The sequence below is a fragment of the Mustela nigripes genome, chromosome X, assembly GCF_022355385.1.
Source record: "Mustela nigripes isolate SB6536 chromosome X, MUSNIG.SB6536, whole genome shotgun sequence".
In the NCBI taxonomy this organism is placed as follows: Eukaryota; Metazoa; Chordata; class Mammalia; order Carnivora; family Mustelidae; genus Mustela; species Mustela nigripes.
The window spans coordinates 83,284,699-83,308,258 of NC_081575.1; the positions used below are offsets into that span (position 1 = coordinate 83,284,699).

The 23,560-nt window shown below is 39.1% G+C and overlaps 1 protein-coding gene across 5 annotated transcripts in view; it reads right to left on the reverse strand.

Moving 5' to 3' along the window:
- JADE3 (jade family PHD finger 3) overlaps nucleotides 1–23,560 on the reverse strand; it is a 135,924-nt gene that overhangs the window by 52,935 nt on the left and 59,429 nt on the right. For 4 of the 5 annotated variants that reach the window (XM_059384774.1, XM_059384777.1, XM_059384776.1 and 1 more), the window contains 2 exons: nucleotides 9,042–9,098; nucleotides 8,204–8,283 (listed from right to left, as the gene is read on the reverse strand). In XM_059384774.1, the coding sequence (XP_059240757.1) occupies nucleotides 8,204–8,283; nucleotides 9,042–9,087 (126 nt within the window). In that variant the 5' untranslated portion in view covers nucleotides 9,088–9,098. Of the gene's footprint in view, nucleotides 1–8,203; nucleotides 8,284–9,041; nucleotides 9,099–23,560 lie in introns of those variants that run through there. The other variant, XM_059384779.1, reaches the window with a different exon arrangement.

Consider the following 23,560-nt stretch of genomic DNA (forward strand, 5'->3'; position numbering starts at 1 on the left):
CAAGTCAGATGATATACATGAAAATATTCTGGCTTTTGAGAAAGAATAGAAGACTTTTTAATACATTCAAATTAGTTGTCTAGTACTATGTGCTTTTTCTAGGGCAACTGGCTTTTAAAAAAACATCTTTAAAAAAAAGATTTTATTCGGGGCACCTGGGTGGCTCAGTGGGTTAAGCCGCTGCCTTCGGCTCAGGTCATGATCTCAGGGTCCTGGGATCGAGCCCCGCGTCGGGCTCTCTGCTCGACAGGGAGCCTGCTTCCTCCTCTCTCTCTGCCTGCCTCTATGCCTACTTGTGATCTCTCTCTGCCAAATAAATAAAATCTTAAAAAAAAAAAAGATTTTATTTATTTGTCAGAGAAAGAAAGAACGAACAATCAGAGGGAGTGGCAGGCAGAGTAAGAAGCAGTCTCCTGGCTGAACAGGGAGCCCAAAGCAGGACTGGATCCCAGGACCCTGGGATCATGACCTGAACTGAAGGCAGACGCTTAAAGAAGTGAGCCACCCAGGCGCCCCTAAAAACATTTTTAAGAGTATGGACCCTTTTGAGAATCAGAAGAAGGCTACTAGCATATGTATACACAACAAAACACTTTAAAAACTTACCCTTGAAAGCCTGTATACAATTTGTAGAAGCTACCAAAGCCCCTGAATAATACGTGCAACTCACACACCCCAAGAACTCTTCTCTAGAAGATAAATCAGGGGTAGGCATAAAGAGGAATCCCACTGAAGCACTAAACATCAAAGAAAATACGAATCTATTAATGTAGCTGATTAAGCCCCAGTGAACCAATCATTTATACTGCATTTCAGTGACAAACTCCCATTACAAACAAAAGGTTTCAGTCAGAAAAAAAGAAACTCCCATCCTTACACTAAGACAAAAGACAAGACAGGCATCAAATTAATGATTTTTTCATGAACCCTTTAGAGAAATGAGTCGTGGGACAAATGGCCAGCACAAGGAAGGACAACTGTGCCTGCAGGGAGACACAGGACAGGAGCTTATGCTTACCTGGGGCAGAAGCCACAGCAGGAACGTTTAACCTAGAAATTTTGACCAATTCCTGGGGGCAAAGTGGGGACAACCAAGACAGAATGAAGTTCCTGGGGGCTATAGTAAGAGCGGGTTCCACCCCTCTTATAAGCTTTTTCTCTAGAAACCCAACTAGGCTCTCACAGGGAAGATGGTGGAAAATATGAAGAATGCTCTCCCAGTGGTGCTGTCTGGGTCTCTGTTGCTATGTGTCCTGGCTCCCTTACTGAAAAAGAAAAAAAAAAAAAAAAAGCTTCACCTGCACAGGAAGGCTATCCAGTGAGGGCACTGGTGTAATTTCACAAGCTCTGGGAAGAAGGGCAAAGTATCCAACCCTAGCCTTAATCAAGAGGTGGGAGAACCTTAAGGACAGAGACTGAGCATACCATAAGATACTGGCTACAGGAAGATGGTGGGGGGGGGGGGGCGGACAGGAGGCTCGGACAAAAGAAAAGCTCTAGAGTCCACTTCCTCATCTCAACCCCAGAAACAGGACCATTATACATTTCAAAGACTGAGAGTAATCAGAAGGTTAGTAAACAATGTCATTCTCCAGTGCTCTACCACTATGCTAAAGCCTCCAGTGATAGTAACAGTGGCTTATATTGGGAGAGGTGCTTGTCCTCTCCTGAGGACAAGCACAAAGGGAAGATTCTAATCCAAGACAGCAGAGAAAAACAAGGTCACCAGAAGAATTAGAAGGAGGTCTCTGGTGCCCACAGCAGGAACACATTTCAAATACTCCTCTTACAAGGAGTTTAAAGCAGCCATCATAAAAGTGCTTCAATAAGAAATTAGAAACACTTCATAAACTGAAGAAGCCCTTTTGGAAAACAGCCTGGCATTTCCTCACACGGTTAACTAGGGTTAGCATATGGCTCAGCAATTCCACACCTAGGTATATACTCAAGACAACTGAAAACATATGTCCACACAGAAACTTGTACATGAATATTCACAGTAGCATTATTCATATTACTCCAAAGACAGAGACAACCCCAATGTCCATTAATTAATGAATGGATAAATAAAATGTGATATACCCATACAATGGAATATCATTTAGTCATTAAAAGAAATAAACTACTGATACATGCTCTAACATGGATGAACCCTGAAAACATTGTGCTAAGTTTAAGAAGCCAGACACAAAAGGCTGTATATTAGATGATTCCATTTATATGAAATGTCCAGAACAGGCAAATCTGTAGAGACAGAAGTTAGATTAGGTTGCCAGGGGCTGGCAGTAGGGGAATTAGAGAGTAACTGCTAATGGGTAAGGGGTTTCTTTCTGGGGTGATGAAAATGTTCTATATTTAGACTGTGGTTATGGTTATACGGTTCTGTGACTAGACTAAAACCTACTGAATTACACATTTTTAAAGATGAACTGCATGGTATAAGAATTATACTTCATAAAAGATGTATAAAATGTTTTCTTTTTGAAAAGGGCAACTGTTGTGGCATCAGTGAACATCACCTTAGAGGCCCTGACATCCACTCCCACCCAACAATAACAAAGTACTCCTCCTCCTTAATGTGGGATCCACACAGACTGGGTAGGGAGCCTGGACTGTCACTACCACCTGGTAGTAATGTAGTACCCCTCACCACCTCCACTACCGCTGCTATCAGTAGAGGCAACAGGGTGGGGATTTCCACCCCCACCAAGTAATAGGGAGACACCCCTCTCCTGGTCCCAGAGAGATAACAGAACTATCTTCCTAGAGACTAACAGAAGTAAGATGGGAAGGTGGTACAGAGTCAGCACCCCACCTCCCCACTGGCCTGGTTACTACAGAGGCTTATTAGAACAGATTTAAATAAGACTTACTATCTGATAATATAATACCAAAAAAGTCCAGAATACAACAGAAAGTCACTTATTGTACTAAGAACTGGGAATGAGAGGAGAAAATCAATAGATACCAACACTGAGATGACACAGATACTGGAATCATCCAACAAGGAGTTTAAAGCAGCCATCATAAAAGTGCTTCAATAAGAAATTAGAAACACTTTTGAAACAAATTGAAAGTTTCAGCAGAGAAATAGAGGGTATAAAGAATAACCAAATAAAAAAACTGAAATGGAATAATACAATAACTGAAATAACAAACTCAAGGGATAAGCTCAACAGAAGAATGGAATTAACACAATAAAAAGAATCTGCTCAATCTGATCAAAAGAAAGAATATATAACTGAAAAAAAGAGAAGAGTCTGAGGGACCTCTGGGGAAGTAATGAAAGATCTAACATTCATGCGATTGAAAGTCCTAAAGAAGAGGAGAAAGAAGATGGAGCTGCAAAAATGGATGAAGAAATAATGGCTGAAAAATTCCCCAAACTGGCAGAAGATATAAACATAGATTCAAGAAGCTGATCAGACTCCAAACAGGATAAACCAAAGAAATCCATGCCCATGCACATTATAATCAAACTTTGGGAATAAAGACAAAGAAAAATCTTGAAAGCAACTGGAAAAGAAATGACTGATTACCTGCAGGGGAGCAACTACTTGAATGAGAGTAGATTTCTCACACAAAACCATGGGGGCCAGAAGAAAGTAGTACATTTTTCAAGTGCAGAAAGAAAAGTACTGTCAAGCCAGAATTCTGTATCAAGTGAAAATATCCTTCAGGAATGAAGGCAAAATTAAGACATTCTCAAATGAAGAAAAACAAAGAGAACTGATCACCAGCAGACTAACCCTAAAAGAATGGCTAAAGGGAGTTCTTTAAACAGAAAGGAAATGAACAAAAGGAATGTTGGGGCATCAGGAATAAAGGAAGAATCAGAGTAAAAATATGGGTAAATATAGTAAACTATCCTTCTCTTGAGTTTTATAAATAATGTTTGTTGTTTGAAGCAAAAATTATAACATTGTCTAGTACAGTTCTCAAGGTATGTAGAAAGAGTATTCAAGACAAATATATTATAAAGGTGGGGATGGATAAATGAACCTAGATGGTAGTAAGGTTGCTTTTCTTTTCTTTCTTCTTCTTTTTTTTTTTTTAAGATTTTATTTATTTATTTGACAGAGAGAGATCACAAGTAGGCAGAGAGGCAGGCAGAGAGAGAGGAGGAAGCAGGCACCCTGCTGAGCAGAGCGCCCGATGTGGGACTCGATCCCAGGACTCTGAGATCATGACCTGAGCCGAAGGCAGCGGCTTAACCCACTGAGCCACCCAGGTGCCCCTTTCTTCTTTTTTTCTTTTTAAGTAGATTCCATACCCAACATGAGGCTTGAACACATGACCCTGAGATGAAGAGGTGCAGGCTCTACTGACTGAGGCAGCCAGGTGCCTCAGTGGTTAAGGTTTCTGTATTTCATTTGAAGTGATAAAATGTAGAGAACACATTAAAAAAGGTTCTCCTTTTTAAAGGTTGCATCCCAAGAGCAACCACTAAAAATCTACACAAAGATATACACTCAAAACCATTACAGAAAAGTCAACATGGGAATTCAAAAAAATGTTCAAGTAATCCACAGAAAATAAAACAGTGAAACCAAAAAACAGAGAGAACAAATAGAAAACAAACAACAAAATGGCAGACATAAACTAAATCATACCAAAAGTTACATTAACTATAAGTGGCTTAAATATTCCAATTAAAAGAGATTGAAAGAGTAGTTTTAAAAATGACCTAACTGGGGGCACCCAGGTGGCCACCCAGGTGGGTTGAGTATCTGACTCTTGATTAAGGCTCAGGTCATGATCCAGGGTTGTGGATCAAGCCCTGCATTAGGCTCTGCACTCAGCAGGAAGTCTGCTTGAGATTCTCTCTCTCCTGCTTCCTCAGCTCCTCCCCCAAATCATGCTCTTTCTCTCTCAAGTAACATATCTTTTTAAAAAAAGACCCAACGATATATCACCTATAAGAAATTCACTTCAAATATAATCATATATATGTTACAAGTAAAAGGATGGAAAAATATACAATGTAAACATGAATCAAAAGAAAGCTACAAACTATATTAATATTAGTGCAGACTCCAGAGCAAACAAAATTATCAAAGACAGAGAGGGACATTAAATGATGCTAAATTCATCCAGATATAGCAGTCCTAAATATGTATGCACCTAACAAAAGAGCTTCAAAATATATAAAGCAAAACCGACAGAATGGAGAGGAGAAAGACACAAGTCCATAATTACAGTTGGAGACTTCTACAGCCCTCTCTAAACAATTGATAAAATTACTAGGCAGAATATCCATGAGGATACAGAAGAACACTGTCAAGGACCCAACAACAGCATAATACACAGTCTGTAAGTACCCATAAAATGAAACATTTACAAAAGAAAAACCATATCCTTAAGCTATAAAACAAACCTTGACAAATGTAAAAATATGTGAAATTGTAGAGATTATGTTCTCCATAAAAACTGGATTCAGACTAGAATCAGTAACAAAGAAAGCAGGGAAGTCTTCAAATGCTTGGAAACTGAACAACATACTTCTAAAAAGCCATGGATCAAAGATAAAGTCTTAAGAAAAATAAAAAATACACTGAGTGGATAAAAATGAAAACAAACACATCAAAATTAATGGGATGCAGCTAAAGAAATGTTTAAAGGGAAATTTATAGGCATGCCTGGGTGGCTCAATTGGTTAAGCATCTACCTTCAGCTTGGGTCATGATCTCAGGGTTCTGGGACTGAACCCCACATAAAGTTCCTTGCTCAGCAGGGAGCCTGTTCTCCCTCTCCCTCTGCCCTTCCCTCCTGTTGGTGATCACTCTCTCTCTTTCTCAAATAAATAAAACCTTTACAAAATTAAAGGGAAATTTATAGAGCTAAAATTCTTGCATTAGAAAAGAGGGGAAAAAAGGAAGAAAAGTCTCAAATAGGTAAAGCGTCCACCTTAAAAATCTAGAAAAAGAACTACGTAAACCTAGAGCAAGAAGAAAGTAAGTAACAAAAATAAGAACAGAAATCAGTGGAAATGAAGAGAAAAAAATATGAGATGATTTCATGGATTTATGAAACAATTTGAGCAACACAATAAATTATGTAGTATTGGATTATAGCCCCAAGTATAAAATAAATGTATGTGAGTCCATACTGACATTATTAAAAATTTTTTTAAATGAAGGAAGCACCCAAAGAGATTATTATAATTGCTTCATTTTGGGAAACAATCAGATTGTCTACCATAAAGCTCTTGGCACATAAAATTTCAATAAATGGTAGCTAAGAGAGGGAGTTATAATAATGTCCGTGTTATAATGACAAAATAAATTATTTCAGAGACATGAAATAAACCGGCAAGGCAAAACATGGAATCATTCTCTTCTAATGCCAAAGCTAGTTTTGTTCTACTATATCAGATTCTCTCTTTTATAACAGATTGTGAAACATAAAGTTAAAAATTTACTTCTGGTAGTCAGGTACCCTATCTCTTGCAACAAAAGACTGCTATTCTCACTGAACTGGAGGCATTAGGACTTAAGACCCAAAACTACTGAGTCATTTTATGCTCTGGGGCTGTCTGTCCTAAATGGAAAAGTAGCAAAGTAGTCAAAGCCTCCTCTGGATAGATGGGAAATTTGTTTTGTTCCTGTTTACATGTCTTTTATTCCCTAAGATTTTCTGCATGAAACAGACACAAACACACTCTGATATTTTACTGTGCCCAAAAAGATTTTAAGCAAAAGATGGAAATGAAAAGTGACCTCTGAGAGAGAGACAAATGCTCTCTCTGGATGACACCCTAAAGCATGGCACCCCTGACCTACCTTGTGTGAGGGTAGGTGGAACCTATGACTTGCTTCTAGCCAATAGAATATGTCAAATGTGATGGAATGTCACTTCCTTGATGGGAGGTCATTCCCATGATTATGTTATACTATATAAGACTCAGTCTTAGCAGCTGGAGCAAAAGATTCTCCCCTTGTTGACTTTGAAAAAGTAAGCTGCCATGTTTTGAGAGGATGTATGGAGAAGGCCACGTGGCAAAAAGCTATGAGCAGTCTCTACTCTTATACTCTCATATGACCAGGGGGTAGTCTTCCACCAAAAGCCAGCAAAAACCCAGGATCTCAATCCTCTAGCTGCAAGGAGATGAATTCTGCCAACAATATGAATGAGGGTGTAAGTGAATTATTCCCTGGTAGAACCTCCAGAACATAGCCCAGTCAGCACACTGATTGCAGCCTTGAAAGACCTGGAACATAGAACCTAGGGATGCTGTGCCCAGACTTCTGACTCACAGAAACTGAGATAATAAACATTTGCTGTTTTAAGCCACTAACTTTGTGATCATTTGTAACGTAGCAATAGTTAACTAATATACTTCCTTTCCTCTGCAGCTAAAGAAGTCTACTCATAGAAGTGAAGACACACAATGTCAGGTTTTCATCATTTAATTATCATAGAGGAAAGTCTGCAGGATCCGTCAAACCATTCCCAAGTCCAAGTATAGCTCTGGCACTTTGTTGTTCTTGAGGTAGAAGATAACCAGCCTCAGGGCACCTGGGTAGCTTAGTTAAGTGTCTGCCTTTAGCTCAGGTCATGATCCCAGGGTCCTGGGATTGAGCCCTGAGTTGGACTCTCTGCTTAGCAGGGAGTCTGCTTCTCCTTCTTCCTTTGCCCTTCCCCACTCTCATGTTCCCTTTCATGCTCTCTCTCAAATAAATAAATAAAATCTTAAAAAAAAACCCAGGATGGCCAGCCTCAAGAGAAGGGATTCATTTTCTTTGGGCTGGCAGTGCTTTGAAGTCTATAAAGCCCATCAAAGCCTATAGCTCATAATTTTAACCTATCCTTCCCCTCTCCAACCATAACCTTCTCATCAATCACTACTTGCACTGCCTCCCACCTGCCAACTTAGCTCTTTCCAATCAAGGCCAGATCTTTGGGTCCTTTGCAATTCCCCAAGTCTGGCTCCTTTTGACTTCTTGGCTAGGGGAGGCCTTATATTCTAAAGCCAGGCACTTAAGTGTCATCACCAAAATGAAATCGGTGTGATGATTACTGTTTTTCCAAAGGGAAAAGAAAACGGAATCTTTCTTAAAAACCAGAAACATTCATAAGAAAACAAGTCTATCCCTTGGCACATAGTTTAATCCTCACATCTCTAAGATCTGGCCATTGTAGATGTGTAGGCAGAAGGCAGCTGTCTATTTTTTAAGTCTAAAAATTAAATATCTGATCTCACCTCCGCAGGCTTCTTGTGTTCATTTGGAATTCTGGATTTGCTCCTATACATTGAGCCAGAAGTAAAGGAAGTGGAAGGACCTGAAAAAGATAATTAGGCAAAAAATACTGAGACTTGCTAATATTAATAAATGTCACATAACTAAATGTCATCCAAGAGAATATGAAAGGTATGATGGAGAAGAGCACGGTGATCTCATACCACTGAGGAAAACAGTTAAATTGCAATCACGAAAGACTCATAATGGAGCTCAACGACATTTATAGGTGACCTCCCAGCATATAAAAGCTTCCACAGTGCTAATGCTGAGGAGGTTTGATTTGGCGTAATCATACTTCACAACATTTTGGAACAACATGATTCATGTTCCACCTAGAGAAAATGTATCTGTAAAAGCAACCGGAAAAACTAAAAAATGTGAGGCAAGTAATCTGTGGATCCTTTGGCCCTCCCCCAAATGCTACAAATGATGATTCATCCAGTCAAACATTTAATACCTACTTACAGTTGGAATTGTAGGGCCTATAATTTATGCTCTTGTACTTTTTGTTCTTTCTATAGAGAAAAGCACTGCTAAATCATTATTAGATTTGGCTTTTGTTGTTTTGGCAAATGAAAAGTGAAGAACAAATTGCTATATACCACAAAAAAACAATTTTCCCACCTATTTTTAATGAAATTTAAATGAATAAGAACAATAGTACCCTAAACTTTCCTTCCTAGAAACATTATTTTTTAACCATTGAAAGAAACATGAAATAGCTTGTTCTCAAGTCAAAGAATAAACCCTCAAAGAGTACAGATACAGAGTTACCAACTCTTGGCCGGTTCCACTCACTTTCGTCTGAGCTGTCACTGCTGCTGAGTGTTCTATGGCGTTTCATCCTGGAGCATACTGGGAAAGAGAACAACACTGAATAAAACAGTCAAAACACACACACACACCCATTTCAAGGGCGGTCAACACTGCCCTACAGATCCCAAGAAGCAGCAGCAGGCAAATTATGCAGATCAAATGATTTCTGTCAAAAATATCCTCATATGACCTAGTGATGGGAGAAGGGTACTATCAAATTCTCCAACACAGAGGGTAACAAAGACTGAAGAGGAGGATGCCCAAGCAGCCCTGGACCAATGGTCCAGAACTGGCTGCCTCAGATGTGGCCACATGACCACAGTCCATCCAAACAAAAGCAGGTAGCCATGCGGCCATCACCAGCCAGGGAACCCCATTAGGTCAGGAGCAGGAAAGGTAAAAATCATTTGCAAGGCAGAGCTCTCATGGGTCAAGGTCAAAAGGCACAAGATACACTTGGCTGAAGAAAGAACAAGTGAGGCATGTCCCACCTTTAAGGACATAACCATACTGCTTTTCTGTCTGTCCTTTCCCCCTTTCTTTCTCCCCGCCCCATCCCTCAAACAACTAGCCTAATTTAAAATTTTATCTATATATATGCCACAAGGAATGTTATAAGAAAGCTCCTATAGGGGTGCCTGGGTGGCTTGGTCAGTTAAGTGTCTGACTCTTGGTTTCAGCTCAAATCATGACTTCAGGGTCCTGAGACTGAGCCCTGTGTGGGGCTCTGCACTCAGGCCACAGTCTGCTTAGGATTCTTTCCCTCTTCTTCTCCCTCCCCTGCTGCCCCTTCCCCTGTGTACGTGTGTGTGTGCACGCGCGCGCTCTCTCTCTGTCAAATAAACAAACAAATAAATAAATAAATAAAATCTTTAAAAAAGAGTGATCATCAGCACTTAAAAAAGAAAGCTCCTAATACTGTGATAAATATATAATGGGTTTGACTAAAACTTAAAACTTAAGTGGCCTTCCTTGTGTACATGTGGCCAACAGCATATAAAAAAAGAGGCACAACTTTTTTGGGAACACACCAGCACTAGGGTTTAAGAAAAATGGAAGGCATTGTAAGGTACAAAGCAAGTACTGAAGAAATGAACTAGAAAAGACAGTGATACAATCAGTAATTGACATTCTTCTATGTGCCACAGTATACAAAATGCTATTAGAGGCAATCATGATTCCACAAGGAATAAAGGTCAGAGCTACTGCCTTCGAGCCACTCACAATCTACCAAGGAGATAGAAACCCTAGTACAAAGCCATTGTGAGCAATTATGGGTAACATAAACAAAACTATGTTAAAAAGTTAATAGAGAAAGTTCCCCTTCTGGAATGACGTGAAGGGCTTCACCAACCCACTCCCCAGTGAAGCTGGTGAAAATTACTTTAAAAAGAAACAAAACGCTATTCATTTAAAGTCTCTAGAAATGGCTCTAAGGACCCACAGCAAATGAAGAAGAATTTATTAAATAAAAATCTACTAAAACTCAGAAAGAATTTGTGGTATTTGGGTCTAGAATTACTTCCTTTACCCTCTCCCAGCACAGATTTCATATGAGACTGGTGCAGCCAAGAACACAGATCCCCCTTTCCCCCAGCTCCCAGGTGTAAGGCTTTCTTCCTGGGAGGAACAAGATGTCAGCATTTTTCATCCTGCCCCAGCCACCTGTTGTTGAGGTTAAGTTCCAGACAAGAACAGCTGAGAGGTTGGGCCTTCCTTCTTCCAGATGGCCCCGACTCCTGGGATGGAGGCTATACCCTGGGTGTGGTGCCACCAAGAATACTGAGGTTCCAATGGCCCTGACTCCAGCTCATTAAGTGGGGGGTTCTATAGAGAGGCAAACCTAGGAGACTGGGGGGCTGCCACTCACAGGGAAGTACATCATCGTCCCCACACTCTACCCTAGAGCTATGGCTCAGAGACTCTGCCCAGGTGGAGAAGCAGACCACAGAACAGAGGGCTTGAAATCTCTCCCCATTCGAGCCTAGACTGGCTAGCATGCTGGAGAACCAGGGAAAGAGACAGCTGGGAGGAACAATCCTGGAGTCACAAAAAAAATATCAAATACTGATCTCAGGAACTATCCCTTCTCAAAGGAGTTCTAGTTTGATTGAGTCAGTTTGTAGAACAATATATGTCCCAGGGTACTATTAAAAATAACAGAGCAATTAGCTATTTCAGCTTAACAATGTGGTGTGGTGAGGGGAAGTCAAAAAGAACCCTGCCAACCAATGTCATCCCAGGGTGACTGGGGCATACCAAAGGATGCACCCTTAAGAGACAACATTAAGACTTACACTGCAGGGCAAAGGTGGGGAGTGATTAGGGTCACCTGGGAGGCTCAGAAGGTTAAGTGTCCAACTCTTGATTTCGGCTCAGGTCATGATCTCAGGGTAGTGAGACTGAGCCCTGTGTCAGGGCTTTCTGCTGGGCATGGAGCCTGCTTAAGATTTTCTTTCTCTTCCTCTGCCCCCACCTCCTCCCTCCCTCAAAAAAAAGGTGGGGAGTAAACAGACTTTAGGAAAATAATCCAGCCAGCATTAAAGAAATAAATAAGAATTTAACAATAAAGTACCCTGAGCAGGGTGTGTGTGTGTGTGCCAGTACCCAGTGTTGTTACATTATATTATCTATAATGTCCAATTTCAAACAAAAATATGAGATATGCAAAGAAACAGGAAAGTATAACCTACACACCAGAAAAAAACTGTGAGAGCAACCAGATAACAGATTCGACAGGTAAAGATTCAAGTTAGCCATACAAATATGTTCAAAGAGCTTTAAAAAAACCCCAAAAACCATGATTAAAAAAATAAAGGAAGGGGGTGCCTGGATGGCTCCATCGGTTAGCGTCTGCCTTTGGCTTAGGTCATGATCTAGGGTCCTGGGATCAAGCCCCGCATTGGGCTCTCTTTTCAGCACCGCCTCTCCCTCTCCCTCTGCCTGCCACTCGCCTTGCTTGTGCTCTCCCTGCTCCCTGTCAAATAAATAAATAAATAAAATCTTAAAAAAAAGGGGGGGGAACGTAAAAAAAGAAGGAAGGTAAGAATATCAATAAAGAGGTAGAAAGTATAAAAAAGAACCAACTGGTAATTCTGGCATTGAAAAGTACAATAACTGAAATGAAAAAATTCACTAAAGGGGCCCAACAGTAAATTTGAACTGGAAAAATAATTAGTAAACTTGAAATAGATCAAAACAGACTATCCAAGCCAAAGAACAGAAGAGAAAAAAAGATGAAGAAAAATGAACAAGACCTCAGAGAAATATGCGGCACCATTAAGTGCACTAACATGTATGAGTGTACCAGAAGGAAAGGAGAAAGGAGCAGAAAAAAATATTCAAAAAAATTATGGCTGGGGCACCTGGGTGGCTCAGTCAGTTAAATGTCCAACTCGTGATTTTGGCTCAGGTCATGATCTCAGGGTTGTGAGACCAAGCCTGGCATCAGGCTCTGAGCTCAACACAGAATCTGCTTGAGATTCTGTCCCTCTGCACTCCCCACCTCTCCAAAATAAATAAATCGTGGGGTGCCTGGGTGGCTTAGTTGGTTAAGCATCTGCCTTCAGCTCAGGTCATGATCTGAGGGTCCTGAGATAGAGGATGTCAGGCTCTCTGCTCCCTCTCCCTCTGCTGCTCCCCCTGCTTGTGCGCTCCCCCTGCTTGTGCGCTCTCTCGCTCTCTCTCGCGCTCGCTCTCTCTCTCTCTCTCTCTCTCTCTCGCTGTCAAATAAATAAATAAATAAATACTTAAGAAAAAGAATTATACAATATAAGTAAATCTTTAAAAAATGATGGCTGAAAACTCCCCAAATTTACTGAAAAAAAATTAATTTGAACATTCAGGAAGCTCAACAAACTCTAAGTAATTTATACTACCACGACTACCACTACTGTCTGCAAAGAGATCCACAAACAGGTAGATCATAGTAAAATTGCTGAAAGCCAGACAAGGAGAAAATCCTAAACGTAGCAAGGGAAAATTGACTCATCACTTATAAGGTAACTCCAATAAGATTAACAGTTGACTTTTCACCAGAAACAGTAAAGTAAGAAGGTAGTAAGATAAGATATTCTAAGTGCTCTACAGTGCTCATTGCACGTATCAGCTAATATATTAAGAACCATGATGTACATTTTAAATGATTGGATTGTATGGTATATAAATCATATCTCAATAGGAGCTGTTCTTAGAAAAACTGAAAGGATTAGCACAAGTATCAAAATCATTGATCAAAATTCTATTTGACCTACTGTTAAAGTCAACTGAATATTTTAAAAAATTGAGATATAACTGATATATAACACTAAATTTGTTTCAGGTGCACAACATAATGATTCATTGTTTGTATATACTGTGAAAGTTAAACTATTTTTTATAAGTTTGTTTTATTTCTTTTTAGAGGGAGAGAGGAGAAATGGACAGAAGGAGAGAGAGAATCTTAAGTAGGTTCCCTATGTCATGCAGAGCCTGACATAGGGCTTGATTTCCCAACCCTGGGATCATGACCTGAGCTGAAATCAAGAGTTCAACTTAACCAATTGAGTTACCCAGGCATTCTGAGGGCTATTTCTTTAAATAGAATGTTATCCTTCTATCATATAAATTTTGGGGGCTACATCTGACTCCTTAGTGCAAAACTTAAGACATTCAAAGGCTCTTCTAAAGTGCAAACAAAACCAACAGTAACAAAATATAAAAAAAAGTATTGTATACAAAATCCATCAAAAAGTAATGTGTAATTTAAAGTCACAATGAATACAGAAATCAAAACAAAATAAAAGTAATATTTTTCTAATTGTTTCCTATTGAATGCACTTATTCCCTATTGAGTAGCACCTCATTTATCTGATACTATTGGGATGTTCTATATATGTAAACTTTAGAAAGAAATGCTATGCCCAAGCATTTAAAATTCTGATATCAATGGGAGCTTTTCTAAAATACATATTTATTAGTATTTTATTGTTGCAGTAACAAGTTACCACAAACTCAGTGGCTTAAAACAACACAAATTTATTATTGTCTGATATATCACTGGGCTAAAATCAAGATATCAGCAGGATTGCATTCCTTTCTGGAGGCTAGAGTACAGAATCCATTTCCTTGCCTTTTCTATCTTCTAGAAGCCACTCACATTCCTTAGATCGTGGCCATCTTCCTCAATCTTTAAAGCCAGCAATACTGCATGTCTCTGACCCTGCTTCTCTTCTGCCTCCTTCTTCCACTTTTAAATACCCTTGTGATTACTTCAGGTTCACCCAGAAAATCCAGGATAATGTCCCTATTTTATTAAAGTCATCTGATTAGCAGCCCTAATTCTCCTTTGCCATGTAACCTATCATATTCATAGGTTCCAGGGATTAGAGCGCAGACATTCTGCCAACCACAACTTAATATATTTTTGCATTATTAAAAGTAAATATAGTGCACAAATATGCCTGACAGATTTCTGATGAAGGTAGAAAAGTAATTCAACAGAGGAAAGATAGCCTTTTCAACAAATGGTCCTGGCACGATAGTAAAAAAAGACAGACAGACAGAAAGGAAAAGAAAAGGAAAAAAAAGAACCTCAACTCAAGTCTCATACCTTATACAAAAGTTAACTCAAAATGGCTCATGGACTTAAATGTAAAACTATAAAACTTTTAGAAAAGCATAGGAGAAAATCTTCAGGATCAAGGGCTAAGCAAAGAGTTCTTTTACTTGACACCAAAAGCATGATCTGTCAAAGAAAACTTCATCTGCATCAAAATGAAAAAAAAAAACAAAAATAAAAACAAAAAACAACTAGTTCTGCAAAAGACTGTTGAGAAGATACAAAAACAAGCTACAGAACAGGACAAAATCTTTACAAACGACACATCTGACAATGGACTTGTATCTAGAATATATAAAGAACTCTCAAAACTCAACGGTCAGGGAACAAATGATTCTACTAAAAATGGGTGCCTGGGAGGCTCAGTTGGTTAAGCATTTGATTCTTGATACCAGCTCAGGTCATGATCTCAGGGTCATGAGGTTGAGCCCCACATTGGGCTCCGGGCTCAGTGGGGAGTCTACTTGAGATTCTTTCCCTCTGGTCCTTCTCCTACTCTCTCTCTCTCTCCCTCAAATAAATAATAAATCTTTTGGCTCAGTGGGTTAGGCTGCTGCCTTCAGCTCGGGTCGTGATCTCAGGGTCCTGGGATGGAGCCCCACATCGGGCCCTCTGCTCAGCAGGGAGCCTGCTTCCTCCTCTCTCTCTGCCTGCCTCTCTGCCTACTTGTGATCTCTCTCTGTCAAGTAAATAAATAAAATCTTTAAAAAAATAATAAATCTTTTAAGAAAATGGTTGGAGAATATCTAAATGTCTAAAAGACTTGAACAGATATTTCATCAAAAAGCAGTATGAATGGTAAATAAGCACAAGAAAAGATACTTGGTATCATGAGCCATTAGGGAAATGCAAATTCAAACCACAATTGCTGCACTAAAAATATAGTGATAATTCAAATGGTGAAGATGTGAAGAAACTATATCACTCATACATTGGTGGTGGGAATGTAAAATAGTACAGCTAATCTAAAAAACAATTTGGCTATTTCTTTAAAAATTAAACATGCCACTACCATAGGACCTAGGAATTACATTCGTGGGCATTTAGCCCAGAGAAATGAAAACTTACGTTCACACAAAATCCTGTACACAAATGTTTATAGAAGCTTTATTCATAATGGTCCCAAACTGGAAACAACTCAGATGTCTTCTAACAGGTGAATGGTTAAACAATCTGTGGTACATCCATACCATAGAATACTACTCAGCAGTAAAAAGGAATAAACTATTAATACATGCTATAACATGAAAGACATACATAAAACATGTAAAAAACTCAGCAAAACATGCTCAGTGAAAGAAGTCATAAACACAAGATCACTTATTGTGTAATTCCATTTATACAAAATGTCTAGAGCAGTGGTTGCCTAGGATTGGGAGTAGGAATGTGGACTGACTACAAACGAACACGAAGCTTTTTTGGGGGGGAGGGTGACAGAAATGTTCTAAAATTGGACAATAGTTAAAAAAAAAAAATAAAAATAAAATTGGACAGTAGTGATGGTAAATACAGTGATATAAATACACTAAAACTCAGTGAATTGTATACTTAAATGAATTTTATAGTATGTAAATTATACCTTAATAAAGCTTAAAAAGACCTTTAAAAGTTACTGTAACGACCCATGAGAATTTTGGGGCAGAGTCAAGAAGAGTTAGCAATAGAAAAATTCTGTGTCTTCTGAACATTACTTCATACTGGGATTGAAGACAGCATTAAAGATATAGTTATATCCTCCAAAAAACTCTCAGTGAGGAAAGCCAGCTGAGCATGGACCTTACCCTCTCTCCTCACTTCCCTGAGTTTCAGGAGCCCCATGGCTTCTTATGAGATAGATACTCCTCTCATCTGAAGTTCTGGTCTTAGGAACTTTGGTTCAAACAGTATCCCCATTTTCTTTACATTAATTAATCAGTTGATTGACTAATGTTCTTATTTATGTTTTTATTTTAATTCCAGTTAACATACAATGATATATTAGTCTTGGATGTACAATACAGTAATTTCCATTGTTTATAATATTCTGTTCTTTAGAAGTTGGTTATCAAACTGTTCATGATCAAGGGAGGCACACATTTTAAAGAAGCTGCAAAATTTTGTTTTTTAAAAACTATTACAGTAACAATCACTTTTTATGAATGATGTAAACAAAAAACTCTTGCATTTTCAGTAAAGAGTCTCAGAAACAGATTAACACCAGTAACACCAGTCCTGGGAAATAAGAATGAATTGTTAATGATTTCGAAAAGGAAAACAAAGCAAGCAAAATTTTTGGGTTTGGGCTGTTACAGTGCATTGATCTGTCTGTCCATTTCTGTAATAGCGCTACTGTTTTAATCACTGAACAAAAATTACAAAGAACAGTAAATGCAGCACAATAAGAGTACATCTTTAGATCTGCCTTCATTATTTCTAATTACAAAAGTCCTATAAATATCACCATCATCCATCAGCCATTTTACAGATGAGAAAATTGGGGTTTAGAAATATTTAAGGGACCTGCTTGGAGCCACATGGCCACCAGAGGGCAGAGCTGGCAGGTATATCTGGAACGGGTACTCCAAGTCGACCCTGAGAACTTAGGCAGACTGGGTGAATGACAGCAGGAATGCTGCCCCTTCTAAGGCCAGCCTTTTCAGCGTGACCTTAGAGGCCCACAGTATTCTGGTTCCAATCTGTCAGGCCACATCATCTGCTGTTCCCCTACCTCCAGCACATACTAGGCCCAGTGAGATTCCATGAACACCTCTTATCTCATACTTGGTGGACTTGGTCAGGAGCTCTTCCCTCTGTCTACAGTTCCTTCCTTGTGAAACCTGATCAGCCCGTTTTCCCCTAACCAGGTCCTACCTATTTGTTAGAGCCCATCAGTGAAGTTCTCCAGGTATCCTTCTCTCACAATTATTCACTCCTTTGCTTTCTGAGTCTCTGTGCATGCTTTCCTCGGTGTAGAAAGCCCCTTGCTTACACTGTAAATATTCTTCACATGGTCAGCCCTGCCACTATGCCACAAACATCTTAAAAGCTGGGACAATGTCACATTCATCTTTTTTTTTTTTTAAAGATTTTATTTATTTATTTGACAGACAGAGATCCCAAGTAGGCAGAGAGGCAGGCAGAGAGAGAGGGAAGCAGGCTCCCCACTGAGCAGAAAGCCCGATGTGGGACTCGATCCCAGGACCCTGGGATCACGACCTGAGCCGAAGGCAGAAGCGTAACCCACTGAGCCACCCAGGCGCCCCTGTTACATTCATCTTTTACTCCCAAGTCTTAGCAGTGTCCTGCACAAAGTAAACATACTAAAGAGTAATAGACGCTACGGTTGTACCTAGCTTTACCTAGCTAACACGTCCACCTCCCAGCTACTGCTGGTTTGCTGCTAATGGTTCACAGCTGTCCCTCTCACTAAGCACAGGGGTCCTGTCAGGGAGCTTATACTCCCCCAGTCTCCCTCCCAGTGGGGGCCAGCAACTAGTTCTACATTCTCCCCCTACTCTCCTCAAAACATGGTAACGCTAGACTTTTTTAAATTAATTAATTAATTAATGTTTTTATTGTGTTATGTTAAATAAAATAAACCATTACTTTTTGATGCAGTGTTCCAAGATTACTCAGCCATTAGAAAGGATGAATACACAACTTTTGCATCAACATGGATGGGACGTGAGGCTAGACTTTTCTAAGACCACATCCTTACTTTAGCTCCTTCTTCCCTACACTCTTGTCCTCACTGCCTTATCAGTTTCTCAGAGCATTCCTTCAATATATCACATACGTTCAAATACTGTCTCAGGTTCTGCTTCTAGGCATCCATACTACTCAAGGCAATACGTAAATCTTCACTAAGTGTTATACTTTTCAAAGTACTTCAGAATAAAATTTTTTGTTAAGCAAAACCATAAGTAAGTACAGTGTAATCTTGGAGTAACTTCATGATGTACCTTATATTTGGACATATTATTCAGCTGTTTATTTTCTAATCCTCTGTTCAGGGTAGAGACTTTATAAAGGCATCCTTTTCTTTCTTACCTCCCACAATGAGTATTCCTTTGTTTTGGCAGAAATGAAATGTGCACCAGCCCTCACCTTGCACCCTTGGGAACAGTAATTTGAGGGCAGTTTTCAGATCTTATTCCTGCCATAATCTCAACCAAAATGATTAACAGCATGCTGATTTATTTTAACTGTGACTGTAAGCCAGGCAAAATACAAATGTATAAAGTAAATGCCTTCCTTGGGTGAAACTTCCTGTTAAAGGAGCACTGTCTGGAAGTTAACCCAACTGGGATTATTTGGGACTGGAATCTAAGTCTGTGGTTTGGTGGCTACTTGACTCCCCATTAATATTCCCACAGAAGAGCAGGGAGGCAAGGAAAAGTGATTAACTTAAACACAGCCCTTTCCTTCTATATGCCCAAGAGACAGACTTTTGAAATGTATGGTCAGTGCAAGGAGCTCCTTTTCAATGCCCTCTGTGGGTCCACACAGCAGTTTTAAAACATAATCTAAGGCTCTGCTTTAAACATAGTCACACCCTGTGAGCCAGGAATTCTCCTTCCAACATTCATCTTTGAAAAATAATCCAAAACACAGAAAATAATTATGGACAAAAATGCCCACTAAAACTCCATAATAAAAATAATAACTGAAACCTGGCTATGAAACAAAAGAGGAATAATTAAAGCACATTAATGTCATATTTCATTTAATCACTTAAACGTGGTATAAGGGGAAAATTTTATGTTAACATGTTAAGTGGAAAAAACAGCCTAAAATTGGTTTTACAGTGAGATTACATGAAATAAAATATATAGAAAACAGATGAAGCCCATAAGCCAATTTACTAATATTAGTTACATTAGTAACATTAAAGTGATGGATTTTGAGGTGATAAAAACCAATCTTTCCAAATTTTTCCATTGTCCACATTTCTCCAGTATACAAATAGGGCACTTATAATTAGAAAAAAATACTTCTAAGTTTTCAAGGTATTTGTCCCTCATGCCACCCACAAATGATGCAGCTGACCTGAAACACTAAAGTTATAAAAATAGCTGTCACTGCCATTCAACATGGGCATTAACCAGAGATGGGGAAAAAATCCAGAAAAGCATGATACAATCAACTGGATAGAGAAGACTCCATATCATAAAGGTAGTCAAAAAGCACAAAACTGTGCAGTTTGGGAAAGACAAATATCTACAGCAGTGGTTCTCAACTGAAGGCAATTTCACCCTCCAAGAGACACGTGGTGATATCGAGACACATTTTTGGTTGTCACGACTGGGAAGGAGAGTGTTACTGGTATCTACAGGGTTAGAGGTTAGAAAGGCTGCTAACCATTTCTACAGCCCACAGCATAGTCTCTTACAATGCACTGATGTATCTGGTCCAAACTGTCAATATTGCCAAGGTTGAGAAATCTTGCTCTACAAGGATGAAGCTGAAATAAGAGTCAAGAAGAGTATAGAAATGATTGACGAGTTTATTCACCTACTCACAGAGTAAAAGTAACAAAGGGGCACTCCCTGAAACCTAAAGGCAATTTTATCAAAAAGAAAGCAGGACTTTGAGCAATGCTTAGGGAACTTAGAGAACTCATCAGCTCAAGAAGTGGAACAGAATGAAAATGTAAACAGGTTCAAGAAGGACTGAGATAAAATCAGGGTGGATAAATTCATGATGGTATTTGGAAGTAATCCTTAAGTAAAGAAACATCTGTAAGTCCAGCTCCCTTAGGCTTTCAGGAAAATATCCTCCAGAGCCCTGAACAGAGACAGACATTTGAGTTAGGTCACTAGTCAGACCAGAGCAGAATTCTTCTTATATCCTTAAGGGTCAAGTCCTGCCCATGGGGGCAAAGAACCTCCTAAAGTCTTCCTTCAACAGAAATCATCAATGCTATAAATATGTTTCTTGAGCTGATTAGCTCTGCTTTGGGGAAAACAATATTAAACTCCACGTTGAAGCCATTTGAGTCTACAGCCTATGGTTTAATTTTCTACAAAATTTATCCATCACACTGCTTTGATGCAATGTTGTGGAAACAAAACTTCCCTTCAAGTCTGTTCACCTTGCATATCTTTCTTCTCTACCACATTTCAGTAGTCCAGTGAAGCCATAAATATCTATCCAGGAACTGAGTTAACAAAAAAATAAGAAAAAGAACATAGCCTACATATTTTACTGCTTCTCCTCATCCCCAACAAATCTTTGTCTTGAAAAAAGAGATACCAGAGGCGCCTGAGTGGCTCAGTTGTTAAGCATCTGCCTTCAGCTCAGGTCATGATCCCAGGGTGCTGGGATGGAGTTTGCTTTGGGTTCCCTGCTCAGCTTCTTCTTCTCCCACTCCCCCTGCTTGTGTTCCCTCTCTCAATGTCTCTCTCTCTCTGTCAAATAAATAAAATTCTTTAAAAAAAGAGAGAGAGAGAGAGATACCAGAAGTTGGAGCAGATGAACTTTTATGTACTTTCTAAAAGACAAATACCTCCATCTCAGTGATTGTGTGTGTATGTATGTGTCATTTCAAAGCTTGTTTTTAAAAAGAAAGACATGTCATATGACTCATGAGATCCCTGTGACCAGATGAGGAATCTGGAGGTCAACTCTTTTCCAAAGCCCTCAAAATGCATTAAAGAAAAAAGAAGAAAGTACAGATTTATCTGGGTAGGCTCCTGCCACTCAGAGAAGTATTTCCATGTCAACCACAGTTACCTCTATTGTCAGGAAGCAGGCTTACCCTCTTCAATATATAGACTTGTTAACAAATTATTTGGGGATATCAAACCTCCTGAATAGGAATCATCTTGCATAGAAAGGCCAGGCTGGGAAGGAAGTTTAAATCAGGGTTCAGTAAAGTCTTTCTGGAAAGGACCAGCTAGCAAATATTTTTGGCTTTATGAACCATATGGTCTCTGTTGCAACTACTCAAATCTGCCATTGTAGCATGAAAGCAGTCACAGACAGTACATAAACAAATGAGGATGGCTCCACTCCAATAAAACTTTATTATACTGAAATTTGAATTTTGTATAATTTTTATGTCATGAAATATTATTCTTCATTTTTAACCACTTAAAAATGTAAAAACCATTCCTAGCTCACAAGCCACACACAAACAGGTGGCAGGCTAGATCTGACTTGCAGGCCATAGCTTGTCAACCTCTGGTCTAAACTACAGGAAATATTTATTATTTATAATATTTATAAATATTGTAATATAAAACACATATATACATATTTATAAATATTTATTTATTTTAATTTTAGTTCTTTTAAAGTAGGCTCCACGCTCAGCAGGAAGCCCAATGCAGGTCTTGAACTCATGACCCTGAGATCAAGACCTGAGCTGAGATCAAGAGTCAGATGCTCACAGACTGAGCCACCCAGGCACCCCAAGAAAGAATATTGAAAATCAGAAGTCTACAATTGAATTATCACTCTCCTAACATCACCCCCACCTTAATCTCTCAGCCCACTGTTTGTCTGATACAGACCTCACTGGAAGGTTTCAGCCTGGGTGGCCTATTCTGTGATATTATCTTGACAGATTTTAATGGTCGTAGTCCTTCTTAAATTAAAATGTTTTATGCCTTTTAAGGGAAAAAAGCCCCAGTTCCAGTAAGGTTTTTTTTTTTTTAAATTAGCAGTACATGTTCTTTTTAATTTATGTACATATATTCAACAATTTCAGCTACCCAAATAAGCAGGCTTGGCATTTTAAAAATAAAAAGAGATATATGTACAAAACATGAATCTTTTTAAGATAAAATACCATTTGCAAATAAGACTTCTTAAGAATAAAGTAAATCAATAAGAATAGCTTTTACTATGAAATACACAATTCTCCAGATAGAAACACAAACAATTTTTAAAAATAGCAGTTTCCAATATGTCTCATCTGCTGCTGTGAGTTGCTTCCACATTGAGATTTTTGCTCACATGTACCCCTAGAACATTTATAACATCTACCCAATTTAAAGTGATTGTCAGAGTTTATTAGGAGGAAAAATAACCTTTATCCCAGGTTTTCGTTATAATAAAAAGCATGTAAGCCTTACATATAAGGTCAGAAAAACAGAAACAATCCCAAACTTACTGAGCAAGTTCAAATCCACTGCACACCAACAGTTAATACTGTGCTACTAGAGGGATGGCACTGCAGTGGCCACCAGAACTGAGAAACCAAGTCCTTTCGCTCTCTCAGGACCAGGGTCACAGGACCAGGTGCACTAGACACACTGTCACAATAGCTTGGGTGATCACAGCCCGTAACTGGTAACCAGTGATGTGTGACTAACCAATCAGGGAGGGTTTTCAGTGTTAATCCCAAAATCAATCAAATTGGTTGGGGGTGAAGTAGAAGGGGTTGAGGTTAAACCCTCACCTCCAGTTAGAGCAATGCCTATGGCAAAGGAGCAGTCAGACATGCAAATTGACATCTAAGTCAGTACTGACTTTGAGGGCAACAAAGAGTGAGGGAAAATGAAATAGCTACAAATCTTCCTCAGAAGAAAATGACTGGGCCACAGATGCCAACACAAGTTAAGCCCCAAGAAAACATATCTAGCCTCCTCAGCAGAGGTTCTCAATCTCCATTTCCCACTGGAAACATCTGGGGAGCTTATAAAAACCCCAATGCCCAAACTGCACCCATTATCAATTAAGTCAGAATCTCTCTTTTCAAAGAACCAGCTTTTGGATTCACTGTTTCTCTCTACTGTTTTTGTTTTCAACTACATGAACTTCTCTTTTCTTTATTGTTTCCTTTCTCCACTGCTGGTTCTGAGTTTATTTTCCTCTCCCCCTCCCCATTATCTTGAGGTTGATGCCTTGATTATTTGAGATCTTTCACCCATTCCTCATATAAGTATTTAGTGTCATAAATTTCCCACTTAGTACT